The sequence below is a fragment of the Thalassophryne amazonica genome, chromosome 6 (genome assembly GCF_902500255.1).
Source record: "Thalassophryne amazonica chromosome 6, fThaAma1.1, whole genome shotgun sequence".
Classification (NCBI taxonomy): domain Eukaryota; kingdom Metazoa; phylum Chordata; class Actinopteri; order Batrachoidiformes; family Batrachoididae; genus Thalassophryne; species Thalassophryne amazonica.
The window spans coordinates 69,598,145-69,623,391 of NC_047108.1; the positions used below are offsets into that span (position 1 = coordinate 69,598,145).

The 25,247-nt window shown below is 38.7% G+C and overlaps 1 protein-coding gene across 1 annotated transcript in view; it reads left to right on the plus strand.

Moving 5' to 3' along the window:
* esyt1a (extended synaptotagmin-like protein 1a) overlaps window positions 1-24,937 on the plus strand; it is a 71,380-nt gene extending 46,443 nt beyond the window's left edge. The window contains exons 23-31 of the mRNA XM_034172422.1: window positions 3,927-3,998; window positions 4,094-4,180; window positions 4,298-4,444; window positions 6,610-6,749; window positions 6,885-6,980; window positions 7,183-7,314; window positions 7,398-7,503; window positions 23,652-23,701; window positions 23,822-24,937. Of these exons, the coding sequence (XP_034028313.1) occupies window positions 3,927-3,998; window positions 4,094-4,180; window positions 4,298-4,444; window positions 6,610-6,749; window positions 6,885-6,980; window positions 7,183-7,314; window positions 7,398-7,503; window positions 23,652-23,701; window positions 23,822-23,849 (858 nt within the window). The 3' untranslated portion in view covers window positions 23,850-24,937. The remainder of the gene's footprint in view (window positions 1-3,926; window positions 3,999-4,093; window positions 4,181-4,297; window positions 4,445-6,609; window positions 6,750-6,884; window positions 6,981-7,182; window positions 7,315-7,397; window positions 7,504-23,651; window positions 23,702-23,821) is intronic.
* Window positions 24,938-25,247: the final 310 nt, after the last annotated feature.

The window sequence follows — 25,247 nt, forward strand, 5'->3', positions numbered from 1 at the left end:
GTTACAGTTACTTTTCACCATTACTGCATTGAAGATGGGCTGTCTCTCTGGCTGTTTTTAACAGGCTGCATTCATGACTGATCTACATGCATGCGCAGCCCCTCTTCTCACAGTGAAGAGCACAGCTACTCTGTTACTATGATTGCATTGAAATTAGCACGGTTATCACTATAAAACTTTACACTTAATTCACAGCGCTGCTACAGCACTAATTGCAATGGATAAGGGACAGTATATTATTATCAATATAATATATAGGCACTCTTTTGGCAACATGGAATCACTGTAGCTGTTGTCACAACCTCCTACAATGCATCCTTGTGTCATTGTGAATGTGTATGAAGGGATCTAGATGTTGGAAATATTGCTGTTGAAATTTTTGTGCTTCTGTTAGCAGCAGTTGGTGCGCATTCCTTTCCACAGCTCAATGAGACGTTTGCTCAGAGTGATGTAAACACTGTCGGAAACTTGCGGAAAAACAAGTACTTTGTTTGTGGCAGTCTCCATAGCTGTTTGTTTTGATTGGCTTATGCTTAGAGATGGGTTACAGATGTGCACAAATTAATACCGGTGTCGCCGACCGAATGGTACACCCTAAAACCGGTCCGCCTTTTGCATCTGCGCATGCATCATTAGCCGCGGTTCACAGATTAAGATCTTGTTTCTGCTTCAAACTGCATTCCAGTCATCATCTATCTCAGCAACAGATATCTGAAGCTTTTGTACAACAATCATTTCCACATAAATTCAGCATTATTTAATCATAAAAGGCAGCAGAAGTGATCAGAGCACCGCAGCTAAATGAGCTGCTAGCTGATGCGTTCACTGCGCGTTGGTCATTTCAAAGCGTCACGGAATTTTGCCTCATTTCTGCTTAAAACGGCCTCATTTCTGCTTAAAAGTGACTTTAGAATGATTTAAGAGGTTTTACCTTTATCATCTGATGGGTAATAATCCCATTAATCCATTTGGTTGCTTTGGGTGAAAAGAATCTGTCTCAGACGTGCTGCTCTGGTCCGAAATGACGCATGCGCAGATGCAAAAGATGGACCGATTTTTGGGGGGGACCGTTCGGTCTGTGACACCGGTCTACCATCACATGGACTCATCATTACATGTGGTAGGGGTGGTGGAAAAGCAGTTAGTGCAGTTGGTTTCAGTGCGGAAGGTTCCCAGTTCAAACCCCACCGCTGCCACATTTCTCCATGTAATGTGGAGTTGTGTTAGGAAGGGCATCCGGTGTAAAACTTGTGCCAAACCAACATACAGATCCACCTCAGATTTGCTGTGGTGACTCCGAGTGCAAACAAGGGAGCAGCTGAAGGGATTTACTTAATATACAGTAGTGTTCAGAATAATAGTAGTGCTATGTGACTAAAAAGATTAATCCAGGTTTTGAGTATATTTCTTATTGTTACATGGGAAACAAGGTACCAGTAGATTCAGTAGATTCTCACAAATCCAACAAGACCAAGCATTCATGATATGCACACTCTTAAGGCTATGAAATTGGGCTATTAGTAAAAAAAAAAAAGTAGAAAAGGGGGTGTTCACAATAATAGTAGCATCTGCTGTTGACGCTACAAACTCAAAACTATTATGTTCAAACTGCTTTTTTTTAGCAATCCTGTGAATCACTAAACCAGTATTTAGTTGTATAACCACAGTTTTTCATGATTTCTTCACATCTGCGAGGCATTAATTTTGTTGGTTTGGGACCAAGATTTTGCTCGTTTACTAGTGTGCTTGGGGTCATTGTCTTGTTGAAACACCCATTTCAAGGGCATGTCCTCTTCAGCATAAGGCAACATGACCTCTTCAAGTATTTTGACACATCCAAACTGATCCATGATACCTGGTATGCAATATATAGGCCCAATACCATAGTAGGAGAAACATGCCCATATCATGATGCTTGCACCACCATGCTTCACTGTCTTCACTGTGAACTGTGGCTTGAATTCAGAGTTTGGGGGTCGTCTCACAAACTGTCTGCGGCCCTTGGACCCAAAAAGAACAATTTTACTCTCATCAGTCCACAAAATATTCCTCCATTTCTCTTTAGGCTAGTTGATGTGTTCTTTGGCAAATTGTAACCTCTTCTGCACGTCTTTTATTTAAGAGGGACTTTGCGAGGGATTCTTGCAAATAAATTAGCTTCACACAGGCGTCTTCTAACTGTCACAGCACTTGTAACCTCTTCTGCACATGTCTTTTATTTAAGAGGGACTTTGCAGGGGATTCTTGCAAATAAATTAGCTTCGCACAGGCGTCTTCTAACTGTCACAGCACTTACAGGTAACTCCAGACTGTCTTTGATCATCCTGGAGCTGATCAATGGGCGAGCCTTTGCCATTCTGGTTATTCTTCTATCCATTTTGATTGTTGTTTTCCGTTTTCTTCCACGCGTCTCTGGTTTTTTTGTCCATTTTAAAGCATTGGAGATCATTGTAGATGAACAGCCTATAATTTTTTGCACCTGCGTATACGTTTTCCCCTCTCCAATCAACTTTTTAATCAAACTACGCTGTTCTTCTGAACAATGTCTTGAACGTCCCATTTTCCTCAGGCTTTCAAAGAGAAAAGCATGTTCAACAGGTGCTGGCTTCATCCTTAAATAGGGGACACCTGATTCACACCTGTTTGTTCCACAAAATTGACAAACTCACTGACTGAATGCCACACTACTGTTATTGTGGACACCCCCATTTCTACCTTTTTTTTACTAATAGCCCAATTTCATAGCCTTAAGAGTGTGCATATCATGAATGCTTGGTCTTGTTGGATTTGTGAGAATCTACTTAATTAATCTTTTTAGTCACATAGTACTACTATTATTTTGAACACTACTGTATATCATCACATGGCCTCTAATAACCAAAATCTGAGTTGTTATGAATTCTGTGAAACATGTCCTTTAAGTGTCTTGTCCAAGGACAAAGGCAGGTAGCATGAGTGGAATTGGAACCTAGGTCTACATGTTGGCAGTCCAGCTCCTTATCCATTCGACTACCTGCTCTACAGTTACAGTTAAAGGGACACACCTTCAGAGTTACTGAAGGTGTGTCCTCAGATTCTCCGCTGTCAGCCAGTCGGCATTGTCATAGCACATGTCATTGTTCACACATTGTAATATTTTGCCACATCTTACAAATTGTATGAGTGTTGAGCTTTATTTGTATAAAATTAATTGATAAGATATGTAATAGCAATAATGATGCTGTAAGTACAGTTAGCAATATGGGCCTTTTAGGCTCCCATTCCATAATTGGTGCTAACATGAGATATCCTTTGTATAAATTTCAATGTGATATTAGTAATGTTTGTGCCTCTTGGCAGCATAATTTTTATGAAGAGGTACTCAGAATTGCACAACAAATTTTAGAACTGTGTGCAAGGAGAAATAATTGTGAGGTAAATTTGCTCAGCAAGCAAGAATGTACGATTATAATTACACACCTGTGTACAGGGTAAAGGCCTGGTGAAGTTTTTAGCATTATTTATCTCTTTTCAGTGTTTTTATTCTATTTTATTGTACAACTTTGTTTTTAAAAGTTTGCAAATAAAGAAATACAAATGGTTTTTAAAAAAACAATTGTGCTGTACAGCTGAAAATGGGTGTTGTGGCATTTGTGATGCATTTTGCTTCACTGATTGTGCAGTCCAGCACCTTTAAATGTGAGTTTCTTTAGCATTGTGGGGTTTGACATTTCTGACCATTTTACTCAAAAAATCAAAAATTGCATACTACATATTAAAACATGTGTTTTGCAGCGCTGATTGTTCACAACTGTAATTTGGTGATGCTATAGAAACACATTTATCAGGTTGTCTTTAGAAGTTGAAAGAATTCTCCACTATTAATGAAAATACTAGTTTATTATAATAGCTGCTGCTGATCACATTTTGTTTTGATGCCATTTCAGTTGAAGAAAAGCGGAAAGGAGCCAAAGGCTGGGGCAGAGATTACCCTCAAAAATGTAGCACACCGAACCAAGGTATGACTTATTAATTTAGTTTGTTGGTTACAGAAAAAGAAAATGTTTGCACAGAAGTCATGAATTAAGATTTTTCATTGTTGTTGTTTTTGAAGGTATGTGAGCGTTCAACATCACCTCGATGGGATGAAGCCTTTCACTTCTTAGTTCGTGACCCCAGAGAGGAAACGCTGACAGTTAAAGTGAGCGTGATCATCATCATTCACTTTGTCTGAATCACTCTGCACCATTTATTAAACTTTTGAAGTCATTTTGGGCCACAGCGGAGGTTTTCTGCACAGATGTGTGTTTGTCTTTAGCTCTCCCACAATTGGGGCCAAGCGCTGGGTTCCTTGTTGATTCCTCTCAGAGAGGTGCTGGTTGAGCCCGGTTTGGTGTTGGACCGCTGGCTGAACCTGGACGGAGCTCTGCCAGAGAGCCAAATATTACTGAGAGCCACACTCCAGGTACTGGTACCAGAACCAGAACTATTACACTGCACGGTGCCGGGCATCATAATCAGTGCTCTATCTGCACGTGCAGATAGAGCACATATGAAAAGTGAAGTGAAAAAGAACCTTATTTTCTTATAAAATACAAGAGAACTCACATTTGTTTCTTCACAAAATCAATATATAAGAATTTGTAATATGAAAAGCAGATGAACATTGTAAATATGTCACATTTATTTGTAAGCATTGCAGTTTGCAGTCTTGACAAATTTGGCAAAAGTCTTGCAGAAGGCAGATGTTTGCCTCTGTTAGTCAAATCTGTTTCAGTTTGTTACAAACTTTGCTGACAAACCACTAAAAAAACAAACACCACCAAAAATATCAACCCAAGATCTGTCCGTCTTGGATTCACGTTCCTTTTTAAATTGGAGCTCCTGGGCTTGTGATATTTCTGGAACTGGGATTCTTGTTTTTTGTCCTTTTGCCTGCAGTCAGCTTTGGGGGCTTCCAGGTTTCTTGGGTACTCTGCCTCTTTGGCTTGCAGGCCTTTCTCAAATTGTGCTCTCATAGCCTCAGTGATAGCCTGCTTTGCCTCAGTGGTGTTCCTCACAGCTTCCAACTCCTCCTTCAGATGTTGTTGTTCCTCTTTAACCTTGAGGAACTCATCCAGCTAAACCTGTGAGAGGTCTTCAGTGGTCATAGCTTTGGTGATTTTAATCACAGGGTCTTTGGTGACTTGGGTCTCAGGGTCTTTGTTGAAGTTTTTCACAACATATCTTTGGTGACTTTTTTCACATCATGGGGTGTTTGGAAGGATTTGGGTTCTTTACATAGTCCTCTTGGTTGGCTCCTTCCGCCATGCTGTTCTCTCTCCATTGCACTTTGTAAAAAGAAAAAATAAACCTGTTTTAAATCAGATCTTACACACATATATGTAGGTGGCCCAAGTTCATGCCAAAAAAGTGTACTGACTACACTGGATGGGCACTTGCTGATAACAGTGTAATTCTAGATGATGCTTTTTGTTTTTACTTCATAATGCAAATATCTGTGGTCTTTCATTGCAGCCTTTGACACTTCTGACTGCACCATTACAAGTGTGTTTTGTCAGGTCATTTTAACATTCATTATTTATTCATTCATTATTTATTTTTATGTCTGATTACTATATCAGACATAATTATTTATTTATTTTTTTTTTTTACCATTTTTTACTAAAATGTCTTGACTGAAATACATTACATTCAGTTCTCTTTTGACTAAAACTAGACTAAAATTAACAGACATTTAGTCAACTAAAATATGACTAAATAAAAATGGTATGTGAATGACTAAATATGACTAAAACTAGTAAGGACATTTGACACAAGACTAAGACTAAATTAATGAAAACAGGTGACAAAATTAATACTAATTATTCCATAGGAATCTCATAATGGAAGCTGTTTCATTTCATCCAAGCTTGTACTTTATACAATTGCCTCATTTACCTGCACTGTGAACCCGAATGTTGAAATTAATTAAAAAAATGTAATTGTGTAAAATCAAGGTTTAAAGACAACATTCTATTTACTTAAATATTTCAAGTTTGTGTAACATGGTATAGCTTTTTGAGTAAATTAATCTCAGAATTTTTGATTGACTTGAACTAATTGTGTATTAAGTAAGCAAAACTTCAAATCATACCTTATGCACAACTTAAAAGAATTAAGTAATTATATATGAAAATATTTTAGATGACTTAACGAACACTTTAGCAGGGGTGGTGGCCAAGTGGTTAGTGCGCTTGGTTTTGGTGCACAAGGATCCCAGTTTAAACCCCACCCCTGCCACATTTCTCCATGTAATGTGGAGTTGTGTCGGGAAGGGCATCTCACATAGAACTTGTGCTAATTCAACATAAAGATCCACCTCAGATCTGCTGTGGTGACCCCGAATGAAAAAAAACAAGAGAGTAGCTGAAGGGACTTACTTTTATTTAATGAACAATTTAATTTAATTGTAATCATGAAGTACAAGTAGCATATAATTGAAACCTTTAACTGACTTTTAAGTTTAGGAACTCAGAAACTTTGTAGCAATTGATTACCTCAATATTTTTGAGTTCTGCTAACTTGTTCAGGTTTGCAGTGTGACATGAAGTCAAAAGATGTTTTATGGAGGACACTCATGTCCCGCAGATCTTGGACACTCAGCTGGCATTGTGTCGCAAGGCTCCAGGAGACACAGCCGATGACATCAGCGGAGATGAAAATGTTCATGTCATTCCCAAATGGGATCCGTCCCATCTTGACCTGAAACACAGAACTGGATTCTCCATGTGAGTTAGACAAAGTGTCATCAGAGCATCTTCCACTTTAGATTGTTCTATTTAAACACTGTTTATCAATGCCTTGGTGGGAGTCTGACTTCTCTGTGCACTCAAAAATGTCAATATGTCTGTAATCACTTTTAGAGTCAGCGAACCTGCAAACACAACAGGCCAAGTAAAGCTTACACTTGCCTACTCCACTGAGGAGAGCAGACTTTTCATCACCGTTCACTCGTGCAGGTCTCTACATAAAACATTGGTCACAGGTTATATTTTTACCTGGATATCAGTTGGTGCACTCACTTTGTGTGTGTGTGTGTGTGTGTGTGTGTGTGTGTGTGTGTGTGTGTGTGTGTGTGTGTGTGTGTGTGTGTGTGTGTGTGTGTGTGTGTGTGTGTGTGTGTGTGTGTGTGTGTGTGTGTGCGCGCGCGCGTGCGCGTAGAGCCCTGACAGCTTGCTCCAAGGATGGTGCAGACCCCTATGTGTCCTTCATCCTGCTGCCAGATAAGAAGTCTACCACCAAGAGGAGAACTGCCACAAAGAAGAGAGACCTCAACCCAGAATTCAATGAAAGGTAATCTGACTCACATGTTAGTGAAAGAAACCTTTGGTCTTTAATGTCTCGTCTCTCTGTCCTTTTTCTTTCTTTCCCTATAGATTTGACTTTGATTTGTCTCTGGAGGAGTCCATGCAGAGAAGGCTGGACTTGTCTGTGAAGAACAGTGTCTCCTTTATGAGCAGAGAGAGGGAGCTTATTGGAAAGGTATTAATACAATCAGCTATGGCTCTCAGTTCTCCCTACCGCCATTCAGGTACTTACGGAGCACCATAGGGGGGCGCAATATTTGTTGTTGCCTGAATTTTCTGAGGTTCACCAGTTTCCAGCTCCGTGGTGACATGCGGAGTATTGAGAGAAAAAAAAACCATCAGATCTGTCTAAATAAGATTGGATAGTCACAAACAAAGCCGTAGGTTGGGTAGGATTACTTTGAAATGTAATCCAAAAGTAGTCAGATTACAAGTAATCCAAATGTATTCTTTCAAAGTAATGCTACCCAACATATCCTGAAACATAACCACAGCCCGCTGATTTTACTTCTCCTGTGTTAGCACACAGCAGCCACTGCTCTGGTGTCACCAACCGAACGGTCCCCCCTAAAAAACGGTCTGCCCTACCTTCACTGCATGTGCGTCATTAGCTGCGGTTCATGGATTAACACCTCATTTCTGCTACAAACTGCACTCCAGTCATCATCTATCTCAAGGACAAATATCTGAAGCTTTTGTACAACAATCATTTCCGCATTATTTCATCATAAAAGACAGAGGAAGCGATCAGAGTGCCGCAGCTACACGGGCTGCTAGCTGGTGCATTCACTGCGCATCCGTCATTTCAAAGCGTCACTGAATATTGCCTCGTTTCTGCTTAAAACTGACTTTAGAATGATTTAAGAGGTTTTACCTTGTCATCTGATGGTTAATAATCCCATTAATCCATTTGATCACTCTCAGACGAGCTGCTGAGCTGCAAAATGATGCATACGCAGTGTAGGCAGGGCAGACCAATTTTTAGGGCAGACCATTCAGTCTGCGACACCGGTTTCAAATGGCTTCATATGTAAGCAAAGTCAGTGTCCCCTTCGATAAATCCAAGTTGTACAAGTTCCAAATGACGGTCAGTAAACACCCGATAGCCGTTGTCATGTTTGTGTTGCTTGATTCTTTCATTTGGCCGTCCACTGTCAATGAGGCGGTAAGTAAAAATCCTGTGTCCACGTCACAGCTCACCCCTTATGAATACAAACAGGTCTGTCCTCTGCTGTCAGCCACCGTCGCTTTCTCTCTCTGACTCTTCGTGGTCACACTTCTCCAAAATCGGATGAACTTGTACAGCTTTCTCTGAGAGACTCATCGGCTCCCAGCATAGTTTTCCACTCCAGGGAACACTTCTTATCGCGAGAATTTTTTTCAGGTGTGGGACTGTCATATTCCTGAAATTTTCATGCTCCTCCATAATGACAGACTTGGAGATAACGCAGGTGAAAGTAACACTAAACAGCCACTAAAAATAATGACAAAATAAAACGCATTAGCCAGGCGCTGCTAAGTGAAAATCATCACTGCTACAAGAAGTGTCTTTATCTGCATAAAAAACAAAAACTGATGTTGATGATGCAATGCATTCTGGGTCAATTTTTCCTATATGCAATAGGGAGAATTAAAGATGTATTTATTTAATTATTTATTTATTTGTTTATTTATTTATTTATTGGACAACCCAAATCATATTAAAACATTACTAGCAATCAAGTCTCTGATTGCTTTATTCACATTTAATGAATGGGGTTTTTTGTGAGAAATCCTGTTTTGAAAATTTTACAATAATCCACAGTGGGATCCAAAATAGCAATAACAACCTATGTAATAATCATTGTCACATTAGCAAAACAATAACTTCTGAAGAAATCTGGCTAGCTTGGTGCATTTTTTCCAAAACATACCAGTTTTTTTTTTTTTTTTTTTTAATCAACTCCGCATCGATCTTAGGAGACGGGTCTGCTCACTTTATTTACTGCTGATATTACATATGGACCTCATGTTGAAAGTCTGTTTTTTTTAACTTTCTTAAAAACATTGAGCACACACTATAGCAAACAATAGAATAAAACCACAATTAGGTGGTATAAATGACACAGGAACAATATCAAATACAGTGCACCTGGAAAATATTCACATCGCTTTACTTTTTCCACATTTTGTTATTTTACAGTCTTATTCCAAAATTGAGTACATTTATTTTATCCCTCAATCCTGACTAGTCTCCCAGTTCCTTCCGCTGAAAAACATCCCCACAGAATGATACTGCCACCACCACCATGCTTCACTGTAGGGATGGTGCCTGGTTTCCTTCATACATGACGCCTGGCATTCACGCCAGAGAGTTCAATCTTTCTCTCATCACACCAGAGAACTTTCTTTCTCATGGTCTGAGAGTCCTTCAGGTGCCTTTTGGCAAACTCCAGGCAGGCTGCCATGTGTCTTTTACTAAGGAGTGGCTTCTGTCTGGCCACTCTACCATACAGGCCTGATTGGTGGATTGCTTCAGAGATGGTTGTCCTTATGGAAGGTTCTCCTCTCTACACAGATGAATGATGGAGCTCTAATCCATCAGGTTCTTGGTCACCTCCCTGACTCAGGCTTTTCTCCCTGATTGCTCAATTTAGATGAGCAGCCAGTTCTACGAAGACTCCTGGTGGATCCAAACTTTTTCCATGTAATGGTGATAGAGGCCAAGGGGCTCATTGGGACCTTCAAAGCAGCAGAAATGTTTCTGTACTCTTCCCCAGATTTGTGCCTTGAGACAATCCTGTCTCGGATGTCTACAGACAATTCCTTTGACTTCATGCTTGGTTTGTGCTCTGACATGCACTGTCAACTGTGGGACCTTATATGTAGGTGTGTGTCTTTCCAAATCATGTCCAATCAACTGAATTTACCCCAGGTGGACTCCAGTTAAGCTGTGCAAACAGGATGCTCCTGAGTTTAATTTTGAGCTTCATGCCAAAGTCTGTAAATACATGTGATTTCTTAGTTTTTTTATTTTAATAAAATTGCAAAAATCTAAAACAAACAAACAAACAAAACCTTTTTCACATTGTCATTTTGGGGTATTGTGTGTGGAATTTTGAGGGAAATTTAATTTCATCCATTTTGGAACAAGGCTGTAACATAACAAAAATGTGGAAAAAAATGAAGGGCTGTGAATACTTTCTGGTTGCCTGTACTTATGTACATGTGATTTCTTAGGTTTTTGTTTTTAATAAATTCGCAAAAATCTAAAAAAAAAACCCTTTTTCACATTGTCATTATAGGGTATTGTGTGTAGAATTTTGAGGGGGGGAAAATGAATTTCATCCAATTTGGAATAAGGCTGTAACATTAAAAAAATGTGAAAAAAATGAAGGGCATACTGAATACTTTCTGGTTGCCTGTACTTATGTACATATGATTTCTTAGGTTTTTGTTTTTAATGAATTCACAAAAATCTAAAAAAAAAAAAAAAAAAAAAAGTTTTTCACATTGTCATTATGGGGTATTGTGTGTAGAATTTTCAGGGGGAAAAATGAATTTCATCCAGTTTGGAATAAGGCTGTAACATTAAAAAAATGTGGAAAATGTGCAGCACTGTGAATACTTTATGGATGCACTGTATGTTGGGAAACTCCCTAATAAGCTAGCCAAGGTGGGCAAGACACTTGTTTATGATTAGCCAAAACAGCTGACATGCAGTTGTAGCATCTTTTTTCATAAAAACTTTAAAGGTGGCTGTTGAATTTTCAGTGGAAGTTTACCAAGTGAGTGCCACCACTGGATTAATAGACGCTATGGACAATCTATATTATAATAACCAAGTGGCCTCTGTATGTGCATGCATATGGCTTTGATCACAGTGAAACTGGAGAGAGCTGACATTTGCTGTTTGGTATGCTTATCTATTTTGGGTCAAAAATGAACACTATGAAAACGGAATGTTGACTGGACAGATATTTTTTAAGAAATTAGCAATTTTATCTAACCAGTAAACAATGGACGTTGTGTTGCAATGCATCACAGGAGTTCAGGTTTTAGGGTTTTAAATATTGTTATTACGTTTTATGTTTGTTTAACAGTGTTGTTAGTGTTATGATATACTGTGTTTTGTAGTTCAATTGGCTTAGTCAGTTTAGATAAGTGTTATGCTAACACTTATGTTACTAATGGGAGGTGTTAAAGAATAATCCAACAACTTAAAGGAGAACAGTGCAGTGCTAAAATAGTGACACAAATGAACTGACGAACGACAGGTGCTGTGATTAGGAAATGTGGAACAGCTGTGCAGTGGTGGGTACAGCTAACCAAAACGTTAGCTTTGATAACAGCTAATCAGCTAACTGAAAAGTTATCTTTTATGAAGCTAAACCGCTAAACCACCCAACTGATAACTGACAACCGCTAACTTTCAAAATTGAGTTTTAACACCACGATCACAATTCCAAACAATGAATCACCACTTCTCTCTTTGTGCCCCCCCGGAAGCTCCTGTTTACTATGTATTTTACTCTACCGCAACAAAAGGAGCCTGATCACCAGGTTGTCACAAACAAAACAACAACAAAAAAGTAATTATTCCTTAACTGCATAGAAGTTCCGCCGTGAGGCAGAGGTCTTAGAAAATAAAGCAGTTTTTACTTATGGTTTAGATTTATAAATCAAATTATTCTGGATAGAATACCTACATTAATGACAATTCTGTCATTTGTACAAAGTTAAAATATAACATATATCTTTAAATTTTAAATAATGCACTAATTCTGAAGTATTGTAACAAACACGCACAGATGTCAAAGGGATTATGGGTAAAATGAGCCTCCGCTAACACTGATTGGTTGACTCAATCATTCTATGTAAAAACAAACACGTTAATGTGACGTGTTGGTTTACATATAAATATGCTTTTGTAAAATATGCCTTTTTTTCATATGAAAAAAAAAGGCCATTTGCAAAAGCTAAAAGTCAAGTTGTGATTAGACAACCGTCTGATATAACCAGGGTCAAAATGCATAGAACACTGCCATCTACTGGCGCCCAAAAGCTCAGACCCTAACCCATAATCCTTTGCACGCCAGAGATTTGCTGCAGTTTAAACAGCACAGAGAGAAAACACATGACAATTGTAAATGAACATTATACAACCAAAATGTACATACAGACAGTGAAAACTTGCCAAAACAAAGTATTCCAAATAAATAATCCGTATCTGCTATGTTTAATCTGCGTGGAATTTAATAAACACAAACCAAATTTCAGACATCTTATATATTACTTGGGAACAAAGACGACAAACAGTGTTGTGAAGGACAATAACCAGGACATTATATAGCAAACAGGAAGTGATTGCAGCTCACAGTGATTCCAATTGAAAATAATGGAGAAGCAACCTGAGCTTCTTCTGGCATTTTTACATAAAACAAACACAATAACAACATCTATAAACCCAGAGAATATACTTACGAGTTTTGGGCACAATATACAAAGGGTTTAATGCTGCTGTCCATGTGGAGCCTGATCAGCGTGTTTCAAATGCATTTCTCCTTTCGTGAACTTTTACAGTACCCATAATGCACTGGGGAGTGCGGACACACCATGTCCACACTAAAACCTTTAAAATTAGTGCAATACTTTAAAACTAAAACAGATAGTAGATATTTTCACTTTAGAAAACTTCAGATGTGACATTAATTTAAATAACTTGTCCGAAATTACTTTGGTTAAAATTTTAACCATAAGTTACAACTGTATGCCTCTGGATGACATGGGTGATATTGTCGGCTAGATAGTAGGATGTCAAGAGAAATTTTTTTTTTGGCTCTCATTTTGATTCTCTTTTGTGACCAGTTGTCCTCTGATTGCGTCCTCTGTATGTCTACTACAAAACATTTAACAGGTAGGGTCTAAAATCTTTGATATCAGACTTTAAAAATGTTTATTAACTGTTAAAGCTTGCAATAATATGTTAGCGGTCTAAAAATTATCGGACCAAAATTTATTGTAAGATAATTGATCCAATGATGGTTTTCAAAGTTATCTGAAAAGCTAATCCGATAATGAAAACATTAGCTTCGATAATTAGCGGATTAGCGGAACTGTGCCCACCACTGCAGCTGTGTAAGGGAGACCGACACACCTACAAACACACCGAAACTGACAAAGACAAAAGTGTCACAAACCTCATGGAACCCTGAGGATGAGTAGAAAACAACACATACTAACATCAAATACCAAAACACAAAGTAAAAAAAACACAAGCTAAAGAACAAATAAGGTGGAACTCAAAAAAGACTAAAGTGTGCAAACACAGAAAAACCACATGACTAACAGATAAAACACAGACCAGGGGCAGACCACAAAGACAGCTAACAAGGACAAAAGACACAGACAGGGGACAGACTACAAAGACAACTAACAAGGACAAAAGGCACAGACTGTGGACAGACCACAAGGACAACTAAGAATAACAAAAGGTGCAGACTGGGGACGGACCACAACAACTCCAGAAAATACAGTACTTTAAATTCACCAAAGGCTGTCAATGAATGTGCAACATTTTATGTCTGGTTTTTATTTCATAATACAAAACATTTTGTTTTGTTGCTGTTGTTGTTGTTGTTGTTCAACACCTTTGTACATGTCAGTATTCTGATTACACAGAATTAGTATAGTTACATTTATTTCTGAATATATTTTAAATTCTGTACTGAAAGTGCAAGAAAATTGATTATTCCAAACCTTGGCAAAGTTTTGCTCAGACATGCAAAAAGAAATACAAATATCCATATAGGTGCAGGCAATTGAGATTTACAGCAAAATATTTATATATCTAACATAAAATATCCACCATGAGTTGACTTTGTTAGCCACTGTTGATCCAGACACCGCATTGACCATGACGTGAGAAGTTGAACCACCTTTGTCTGACTCAGTGTGAAGCAACATCACAGAATGACAGCAGCACAAAATTAGGACTTATTATTTGATTGGAGAGTCTGATTTCAACTGCAGACACGGGGACATGACTGACTTAGTGTAAAAAAACAAATCGCCACTTGGCACCAGTGCACAAACTGTGTGGACCACGAATAAAGATATATATTTATTATATATTATTTATCTATGACGCTTCGTGCACTCTGATTGGCTGATTTCTGGTCTGATATTTTCCCATATCAGACTGTTACCATGACAGTCAGTCTGGATCACGTATCAAATTCGTACGATTAGAAAAACCAAGTTGGACATGAACATACTCCATAAATATCCAAACAGCATCAGAAAAAAACACACAGATTGAAAGCTTACCAGCTAACGACCAGACCACCTGTTAGCAAGTTCTGTTAGCAGAGGGAAAAAAATATGGACTCACTCAATTCTGAGGAAAAAATTATGGAATCACCCTGTAAATTTTCATTCCCAAAACTAACACCAGCATCAAATCAGATCTGCTCGTTAGTCTGCATCTAAAAAGGAGTGATCACACCTTGGAGAGCTGTTGTTGTTGTTTATTTGTAGTTGTTCTTTAATTAGTAGTGTAGGTTTGTACAACCCCTGGCAATAATTATGTAATCACCGGCCTCGGAGGATGTTCATTCAGTTGTTTAATTTTGTAGAAAAAAAGCAGATCACAGACATGACACAAAACTAAAGTCATTTCAAATGGCAACTTTCTGGCTTTAAGAAACACTATAAGAAATCAGGAAAAATAATTGTGGCAGTTAGTAACGGTTACTTTTTTAGACCAAGCAGAGGGAAAAAAATATGGACTCACTCAATTCTGAGGAATAAATTATGGAATCACCCTGTAAATTTTCATCCCCAAAATTAACACCTGCATCAAATCAAATCTGCTCGTTAGTCTGCATCTAAAAACAAGTGATCACACCTTGGAGAGCTGCTGCACCAAGTGGACTGACATGAATCATGGCTCCAACACGAGAGATGTCAATTGAAACAAAGGAGAGGATTATCAAACTCTTAAAAGAGGGTAAATCATCACGCAATGTTGCAAAAGATGTTGGTTGTTCACAGTCAGCTGTGTCTAAACTCTGGACCAAATACAAACAACATGGGAAGGTTGTTAAAGGCAAACATACTGGTAGACCATGGAAGACATCAAAACGTCAAGACAGAAAACTTAAAGCAATATGTCTCAAAAATCGAAAATGCACAACAAAACAAATGAGGAACGAATGGGAGGAAACTGGAGTCAATGTCTGTGACCAAACTGTAAGAAACCGCCTAAAGGAAATGGGATTTACATACAGAAAAGCTAAACGAAAGCCATCATTAACACCTAAACAGAAAAAAACAAGGTTACAATGGGCTAAGGAAAAGCAATCGTGGACTGCAAGCAGAGTTGTAGTCTTACACACCTCTCTACAGCTTCTCTCCCCCTGCCATCCCCTCATTACCCCATCCCCCTAGAGACGGTGCCTGCTCCCAGACCACCAATAACCAGCAAAAATCTATTTAAGCATAAAAATTCAAAAAGAAAAAATAACATAGCACCTTCAACTGCACCACAGACTAAAACAGTTAAATGTGGTCTATTAAACATTAGGTCTCTCTCTTCTAAGTCCCTGTTAGTAAATGATATAATAAGTGATCAACATATTGATTTATTCTGCCTTACAGAAACCTGGTTACAGCAGGATGAATATGTTAGTTTAAATGAGTCAACACCCCCAAGTCACACTAACTGCCAGAACGCTCGTAGCATGGGCCGAGGCGGAGGATTAGCAGCAATCTTCCACTCCATCTTATTAATTAATCAAAAACCCAGACAGAGCTTTAATTCATTTGAAAGCTTGACTCTTAGTCTTGTCCATCCAAATTGGAAGTCCCAAAAAACAGTTTTATTTGTTGTTATCTATAGTCCACCTGGTCGTTACTGTGAGTTTCTCTGTGAATTTTCGGACCTTTTGTCTGACTTAGTGCTTAGCTCAGATAAGATAATTATAGTGGGCAATTTTAACATCCACACAGATGCTGAGAATGACAGTCTCAACACTGCATTTAATCTATTGTTAGACTCTATTGGCTTTGCTCAAAAAGTAAATGAGTCCACCCACCACTTTAATCATACCTTAGATCTTGTTCTGACTTATGGTATGGAAATTGAAGACTTAACAGTATTCCCTGAAAACCCCCTTCTGTCTGATCATTTCTTAATAACATTTACATTTACTCTGATGGACTACCCAGCAGTGGGGAATAAGTTTCATTACAGTAGAAGTCTTTCAGAAAGTGCTGTAACTAGGTTTAAGGATATGATTCCTTCTTTATGTTCTCCAATGCCATATACCAACACAGAGCAGAGTAGCTACCTAAACTCTGTGAGTGAGATAGATTATCTCGTCAGTAGTTTTACATCCTCATTGAGGACAACTTTGGATGCTGTAGCTCCTCTGAAAAAGAGAGCCTTAAATCAGAAGTGCCTGACTCCATGGTATAACTCACAAACTCGCAGCTTAAAGCAGATAACCCGTAAGTTGGAGAGGAAATGGCGTCTCACTAATTTAGAAGATCTTCACTTAGCCTGGAAAAAGAGTCTGTTGCTCTATAAAAAAGCCCTCCGTAAAGCTAGGATATCTTACTACTCATCACTAATTGAAGAAAATAAGAACAACCCAGGTTTCTTTTCAGCACTGTAGCCAGGCTGACAAAGAGTCAGAGCTCTATTGAGCCGAGTATTCCTTTAACTTTAACTAGTAATGACTGTTGTATGGCTGGGGGGCCTGGCTGCCTTTTTGTTTCTGTCTTTTGTTTTTCCTTCCAGGTGGCTTGCATTTGGGACTGAGTGGCTGTGTTGCTGAGGTTATCAGGACCTCACCCTGATCACCTGCGGCTCGTCAGGACTCACAGCTGTGGTGCATCTATATGGATTGGAACATGGTGGCATTTAAGACTGGAGTATACAGTGTGTATTTGCCAGAGACTCGACCTTGTGACCAGACGGGTGAGATCGTCGTCTCGGGAGCCATCTCATCATCAGTGGATGCAGAGAACGTCCAGGGTTTGATGCACGGTCTGTGAAAGAGCAGGGGGTGAGGTCTCATGCTCGTCAGCACACTTCCTGAGGTACGTTAGATTTTGTGACTAACGTTTATACAGTCAGTAAATGTGGTGTCCCTCACACCTTATTATATTGAGCTGTACGTTAGTCATGTATCGGCTTCCACTGCAGTGGAGTTTTGTGAACTGGATGTTCCATGCCTGCAGGTTGGGAAGCTGATTAGTAATTAAGCCAGGAAGTGTTTGCTGTTTATGTACACCTTTGAGTGGTCTCTCTGTGTGTAGAGTGTGGACTCACATAATGGTTCCTTCTTTCACAGACTCGGTTTGTTGCGGCCACCTGGGGGGTGTCGGCGGGGTCCTTGGGTCCGAACGGCTTCTGGCTCCGGACCGTTAGCGCTGCAGGGAGCGCACCGTATCACCACCACGCCAGACCGCACATTCTTTTGTTATTTTGTATCACATCACTGTTATGTATTAAATTCAGTTAGCCTTTGTACCGTGCTCTGCTTATTTCATACTGGGTCCTTCAAATGCTGGTCGGTTCTCCGAGCTGCGTCCGACACATAACAATGACTTCATGACTTTCTTTGCTAATAAAATTTTAACTATTAGAGAAAAAAATTACTCATAACCATGCCAAAGACATATCATTATCTTTGGCTGCTTTCAGTAATGCTGATATTTGGTTAGACTCTTTCTCTCCGATTGTTCTGAGTTATTTTCATTAGTTACTTCCTCCAAAGCATCAACATGTCTATTAGACCCCATTCCTACCAGGCTGCTCAAGGAAACCCTACCATTAATTAATGCTTCGATCTTAAATATGATCAATCTATCTTTGCTAGTTGGCTATGTACCACAGGCTTTTAAGGTGGCAGTAATTAAACCATTACTTAAAAAGCCATCACTTGACCCAGCTATCTTAGCTAATTATAGGCCAATCTCCAACCTTCCTTTTCTCTCAAAAATTCTTGAAAGGGTAGTTGTAAAACAGCTAACTGATCATCTGCAGAGGAATGGTCTATTTGAAGAGTTTCACTCAGGTTTTAGAATTCATCATAGTACAGAAACAGCATTAGTGAAGGTTACAAATGATCTTCTTTTGGCCTCAGACAGTGGACTCATCTCTGTGCTTGTCCTGTTAGACCTCAGTGCTGCTTTTGATACTGTTGACCATAAAATTTTATTACAGAGATTAGAGAATGCCATAGGTATTAAAGGCACTGTGCTGCGGTGGTTTGAATCATAGTTATCTAATAGATTACAATTTGTTCATGTAAATGGGGAATCTTCTTCACAGACTAAGGTGGGGTTCCACAAGGTTCTGTGCTAGGACCAATTTTATTCACTTTATACATGCTTCCCTTAGGCAATATTATTAGACAGCATTGCTTAAATTTTCATTGTTACGCTGATGATACCCAGCTTTATCTATCCATGAAGCCAGAGGACACACACCAATTAGCTAAACTGCAGGATTGTCTTACAGACATAAAGACATGGATGACCTCTAATTTCCTGCTTTTAAACTCAGATAAAACTGAAGTTATTGTACTTGGCCCCACAAATCTTAGAAACATGGTGTCTAACCAGATCCTTACTCTGGATGGCATTACCCTGACCTCTAGTAATACTGTGAGAAATCTTGGAGTCATTTTAGATCAGGATATGTCCTTCAATGCGCATATTAAGCAAATATGTAGGACTACTTTTTTGCATTTGCGCAATATCTCTAAAATTAGAAAGGTCTTGTCTCAGAGTGATGCTGAAAAACTAATTCATGCATTTATTTCCTCTAGGCTGGACGATTGTAATTCATTATTATCAGGTTGTCCTAAAAGTTCCCTGAAAAGCCTTCACTTAATTCAAAATGCTGCAGCTAGAGTACTGACGGGGACTAGAAGGAGAGAGCATATCTCACCCATATTGGCCTCTCTTCATTGGCTTCCTGTTAATTCTAGAATAGAATTTAAAATTCTTCTTCTTACTTATAAGGTTTTGAATAATCAGGTCCCATCTTATCTTAGGGACCTCATAGTACCATATCACCCCAATAGAGCGCTTCGCTCTCAGACTGCAGGCTTACTTGTAGTTCCTAGGGTTTTTAAGAGTAGAATGGGAGGCAGAGCCTTCAGCTTTCAGGCTCCTCTCCTGTGGAACCAGCTCCCAGTTCGGATCAGGGAGACAGACACCCTCTCTACTTTTAAGATTAGGCTTAAAACTTTCCTTTTTGCTAAAGCTTATAGTTAGGGCTGGATCAGGTGACCCTGAACCATCCCTTAGTTATGCTGCTATAGACTTAGACTGCTGGGGGGTTCCCATGATGCACCCAGTGTTTCTTTCTCTTTTTGCTCTGTTTGCACCACTCTGCATTTAATCATTAGTGATTGATTTCTGCTCCCCTCCACAGCATGTCTTTTTCCTGGTTCTCTCCCTCAGCCCCAACCAGTCCCAGCGGGGGACTGCCCCTCCCTGGGCCTGGTTCTGCTGGAGGTTTCTTCCTGTTAAAGGGGAGTTTTTCCTTCCCACTGTCGCCAAGTGCTTGCTCACAGGGGGTCGTTTTGACCGTTGGGGTTTTTCCGTAATTATTGTATGGCTTTGCCTTACAATATAAAGCGCCTTGGGGCAACTGTTTGTTGTGATTTGGCGATATATAAATTAAATTGATTTGATTTGATTTGACTATAGATGACTGGATGAAAGTCATATTCAGTGATGAATCTCGAATCTGCATTGGGCAAGGTGATGATGCTGGAACTTTTGTTTGGTGCCATTCCAATGAGATTTTTAAAGATGACTGCCTGAAGAGAACATGTAAATTTCCACAGTCATTGATGATATGGGGCTGCATGTCAGGTAAAGGCACTGGGGAGATGGCTGTCATTACATCATCAATAAATGCACAAATTTACGTTGATATTTTGGACACTTTTCTTATCCCATCAATTGAAAGGATGTTTGGGGATGATGAAATCATTTTTCAAGATGATAATGCATCTTGCCATAGAGCAAAAACTGTGAAAACATTCCTTGCAAAAAGACACATAGGGTCAATGTCATGGCCTGCAAATAGTCCGGATCTTAATCCAGTTGAAAATCTTTGGTGGAAGTTGAAGAAAATGGTCTATGACAAGGCTCCAACCTGCAAAGCTGATCTGGCAACAGCAATCAGAGAATGTTGGAGCCAGATTGATGAAGAGTATTGTTTGTCACTCATTAAGTCCATGCCTCAGAGACTGCAAGCTGTTATAAAAGCCAGAGGTGGTGCAACAAAATACTAGTGATGTGTTGGAGCGTTCTTTGTTTTTCATGATTCCATAATTTTTTCCTCAGAATTAAGTGATTCCATTTTTTTTTCCCTCTGCTTGGTCTAAAAAAGTAACCATTACTGACTGCCACAATTTTTTTTTCCTGATTTCTTATAGTGTTTCTTAAAGCCAGAAAGTTACCATTTGAAATGACTTTAGTTTTGTGTCATGTCTGTGATCTGTTTTTTTTCTACAAAATTAAACAACTGAATGAACATCCTCCGAGGCCGGTGATTCCATAATTATTGCCAGGGGTTGTATAATAAACGAATTGCTTGCTTGGTTAATAATCCTTGAGCAGCATGGTGGCCAGAGGTTTTTGCGCTTGTTTCCAGAACAAGTCCACCACTGCCCATTCTCCATGTAAAGTGGAGTTGTGTCTGGAAGGGCATCCGGTGTAAAACTTGTGCCAAATCTACATGTAGTGGTATCCCCAAGTGAAGCCAAAAGGACCACCAGAAATGTCCTGCGGTACACGTTATCACCGTATGAAAGGGAAACAAGTCAGTAGAAGCATGTTTACTGTATTATTCAACACAGACTCATACTCAACTTTTCTTTTCCTTCCTCTTTGAAAGCATTTTGCCGACTGGAGGCTGTTGGCTGTCAGCAGAGGTTTAAAGCAGGTCATGGAAACTTGTTCAGAACAGAGCTTGGCTTCAACAAAGACTTTCTTTTGACCGCATTTCCAAACTCTGCCAGTGCTTGCTGTCTGACCTCAAAACAGCAGTCTCCAAAGCAGCAGTGACACTCAGAATGCTGTTCTAAAATCAGCCCTCATCCTCTTAATCAGCCCTGTTTGTCTGGAGCTTTCAAGTCCAATGTGCTGACAAATGACAATCCTTTGGAAAATTGAACAAAGACAAACTGTCCTTGTGTGTTTTGTTGTAATATCCAGTGAAACTGCTTTCCAGCAGATTCAAGCATGAGTCTATTCCACTCAGTTCACAACAATTTTACTATTGCTTTAATCCATGGAGCGACAAAATGGTTAAACCTGTGAAGTCAAGCTCTGCCTGAAGCAATTTCTAATTATAAATTAAACTGATAAAAATACTTTCTAAAACACTAATGATGGAGACAGATTTTAAGCAAGAATGACTATATTTTTGCTTAATATATTAATTATGTAAATTACACTTGCATGTAAATAGGGCTATAAATTAGGGAATAACCCTGTTGTGTCTGATGATTTGCAGATGTTCATGCTGGTTATACGGTTGCAAATTGAGCTTTATCGGCGAAGCATTAGCGGAGCTAGTAAAATTGATATTTACGACCGTAATCCTGCATGAATGTCCGCAAAGCATCAGACACTAGGGGGTTATTCCATTCTAATCCAATTCCATCATTTGCACGGTTTATTTTTCTGTAAGTAATTCAGTTACCGTCAAGACAGCATCGCTCCAACAGCGGTCAGGGCGCAGAGTAATCCATCAAATATGAAAATCTATCAAATCCATCAAATGTGAAATGATAATTGTGTATCAGAATCCACATAAATACTTTCGTATGGTAGCTTAAATTCACCCATTTTGGCGTCATCATTGGTACACGACTTTCTCTCATCTGTGTAGCTGCGCGCGCAGCATTTCAGGGTGCAGAATAATACATTAAATGTGAAACGATCGAATATTTTGCAAACTTACACCTGATATTATACAGTCTGAAATTTCACACAATTAACCAAATGTCACTGGATTAGAATTCAGTATGTATGGCCTTGAATTACAGATCACTGTAGCTGATAAAATGTTTCAAAGCTGTGGATGAGCAGTTCACCAAATGCTCTTCTTGTTATAGTAGAAATATGAGAAGGATTATGGAAGCCCGTTTGTGCCACTTGAAAAAAAGGTTTTTTGATTAATTGCGAGATAGTATCTCGCAATTCTGACTTATCTCACAATTCTGAGTTACTATCTCGCAATTCTGACTTATTATCTCACAATTCTGAGTTACTATCTCGCAATTCTGACTTATCTCGCAATTCTGAGTTACTATCTCGCAATTCTGACTTATCTCGCAATTCTGAGTTACTATCTTGCAATTCTGAGATACTTTACGTTACGAAATGCATTGCCCCCTACCCCACATGGTCATTCCATGGATTCGATCACTGAAAGCTATTTTCGGCATGGTTTCACAAACAGTGAGATTCGGACGCTATTACATGAGGAGCATGACATTGAAATAAGCCTCCGAACTTTACAAAGAACTTTAGCAAGGAACCATCTCTGGTGCAGGCGAAATAATACTATCTTAGAATTGCGACATACTATCTCGCAATTGATCAAAAAACCTTTTTTTTCAAGTGCCACAAACGTGCTTCCATAACCATGTGGGGTAAGGGGCAATGCATTTCATAATGTAAAGTATCTCAGAATTGCAAGATAGTAACTCAGAATTGCGAGATAATAAGTCAGAATTGCGAGATAGTATCTCAGAATTGTGAGATAAGTCAGAATTGCGAGATAATAAGTCAGAATTGCGAGATAGTAATTCAGAATTGTGAGATAAGTCAGAATTGCGAGATAGTAACTCAGAATTGTGAGATAAGTCAGAATTGTGAGATAGTAACTCAGAATTGTGAGATAATAAGTCAGAATTGTGAGATAATAAGTCAGAATTGCGAGATAGTAACTCAGAATTGTGAGATAATAAGTCAGAATTGTGAGATAATAAGTCAGAATTGTGAGATAATAAGTCAGAATTGTGAGATAAGTCAGAATTGCGAGATAGTAACTCAGAATTATAAGATAATAAGTCAGAATTGCGAGATAGTAACTCCGAATTGCGAGATAGTAACTCTGAATTGTGAGATAATAAGTCAGAATTGTGAGATAATAAGTCAGAATTGTGAGATAATAAGTCAGAATTGCGAGATAGTATCTCGCAATTAATCAAAAAACCTTTTTTTTTCAAGTGGCACAAACGGGCTTCCATAAAAGATAGACATAATTGTTCAGTTTTTTTTTTCCTATGTCACCCTCAGTTGCAGCTGGACTTGGACCAACTCGACCTCAAGACTGGTATCACGCAATGGTAACAACATTCTCATCAATGCTGTGTCATTTTGCAGACCTGTAGCAACAAATTAATGCACTCTTATTATGTTACACGGGATATTGTAAAGCGTACAAATTGTGTTTTATGTTTTCTCAGGTATGATCTGGTTGCAGAGACCAACTAGAAGAATGGTGATCTTCAGTATTACTTCTGCACTTGGCATTTGTGTTGCTTTAGTGATCTGTGATTGTCTTAATATATTCAGCTTCAGTAACATTTTGACTATCGCTGGAAAAAATACAATGACCACATGTTGGCTTCACAATAGCACAATCAATCCGTATTTATGAGCAGAGGCTCTTCACATGCTTATCGTGCATAAAGTGTTAATTGTGCTGTAGCCATGCTTGGATATATTCTTCAGTACAATACTCTAGCTGAATAGATATTTAATATTAATGCAACTATGTTGCAAAACCTACCAAATTTATCTTTGTAAGTTCAAAAGCATGCAAAAAAAAAATCCTTTGGAAGTTTACTTACAAAAGATCTTATACTGTGATCAATATTTAAATGTATAACAGAGTGGATTTAGAGCCTCCAATCTAAAGTGGTTCCTTTGAGATTAATTTTTTACAGACTTAAATGAATTCCATATCTTTTTTCATGTATGTTTATCTTATTGCCTTAAGTATTAAAAAACAGTGCACAGTTTCCAATGATTATGTTCCAAATGAAGTTTTATATGTTTTAATCACAACTTTCTGAAAACTGATTTTATAAATCAAAGCATTACAGATTGCAGACTGTCATATTTACTGCTGTAAACGGAGGTTATGATACTGTAAGCAGAGTCAGGATCACTGTGCGTTTATCAAGACAAAACTGTGTACATGCTGCATGGGCAGAAACGCTGCCAGAGTTTTAGCTCTCAGGCTTCTTCGTGTTTGTGTGTGTGTTTGTAGAACAAAATGCTACTTCACCAAGTCAGAAAGTTCTGTTTATAATTTGCTCTTCAAGCCAAAAAAAGGAAAAAACAAAACAAAGCAATACATTTTAGACCAGCTTAGACCTTTTGAGATGTAAGCACGGACATTTTCTGTATTCCCTACCACAAAGGCTTTGGATGCTGATTTGCAGAAATGGAATTAAAAACAAGGTCTAAAAAGTGTTTCAGCATCAGCTGACATGTTGAACATATTATTGTGCATGAATGCTTTTCATGCATCTGCTTTAAAGTTGTTCATTAAAGTTTGCACTCTTAAGAATCAACCAGTTTCTTTGTTTTTACCCCTCAATGCCAATAATCTGTCAGTCTGTCCATCTTTCTATTTATTAGGATTACATCTGTCCTTTTTGGAGATCATGTGATCTTCTCATCTGTTTGTGGATGCTAAAACTCAATAAATCAAACTTTGAGAAATTTTCTTTCTTTATCAAACACACCTTTCAGTAACTAAAACTAGTGCCTACTTAGTCACAACAGTTGCTCTATCGCAAACATCCTGATTGACAACTGCTCTGACAATACAGTGTAGAGCCCGAGCGATATGGATTTTTTGAGGCAGATGCCGATAACGAT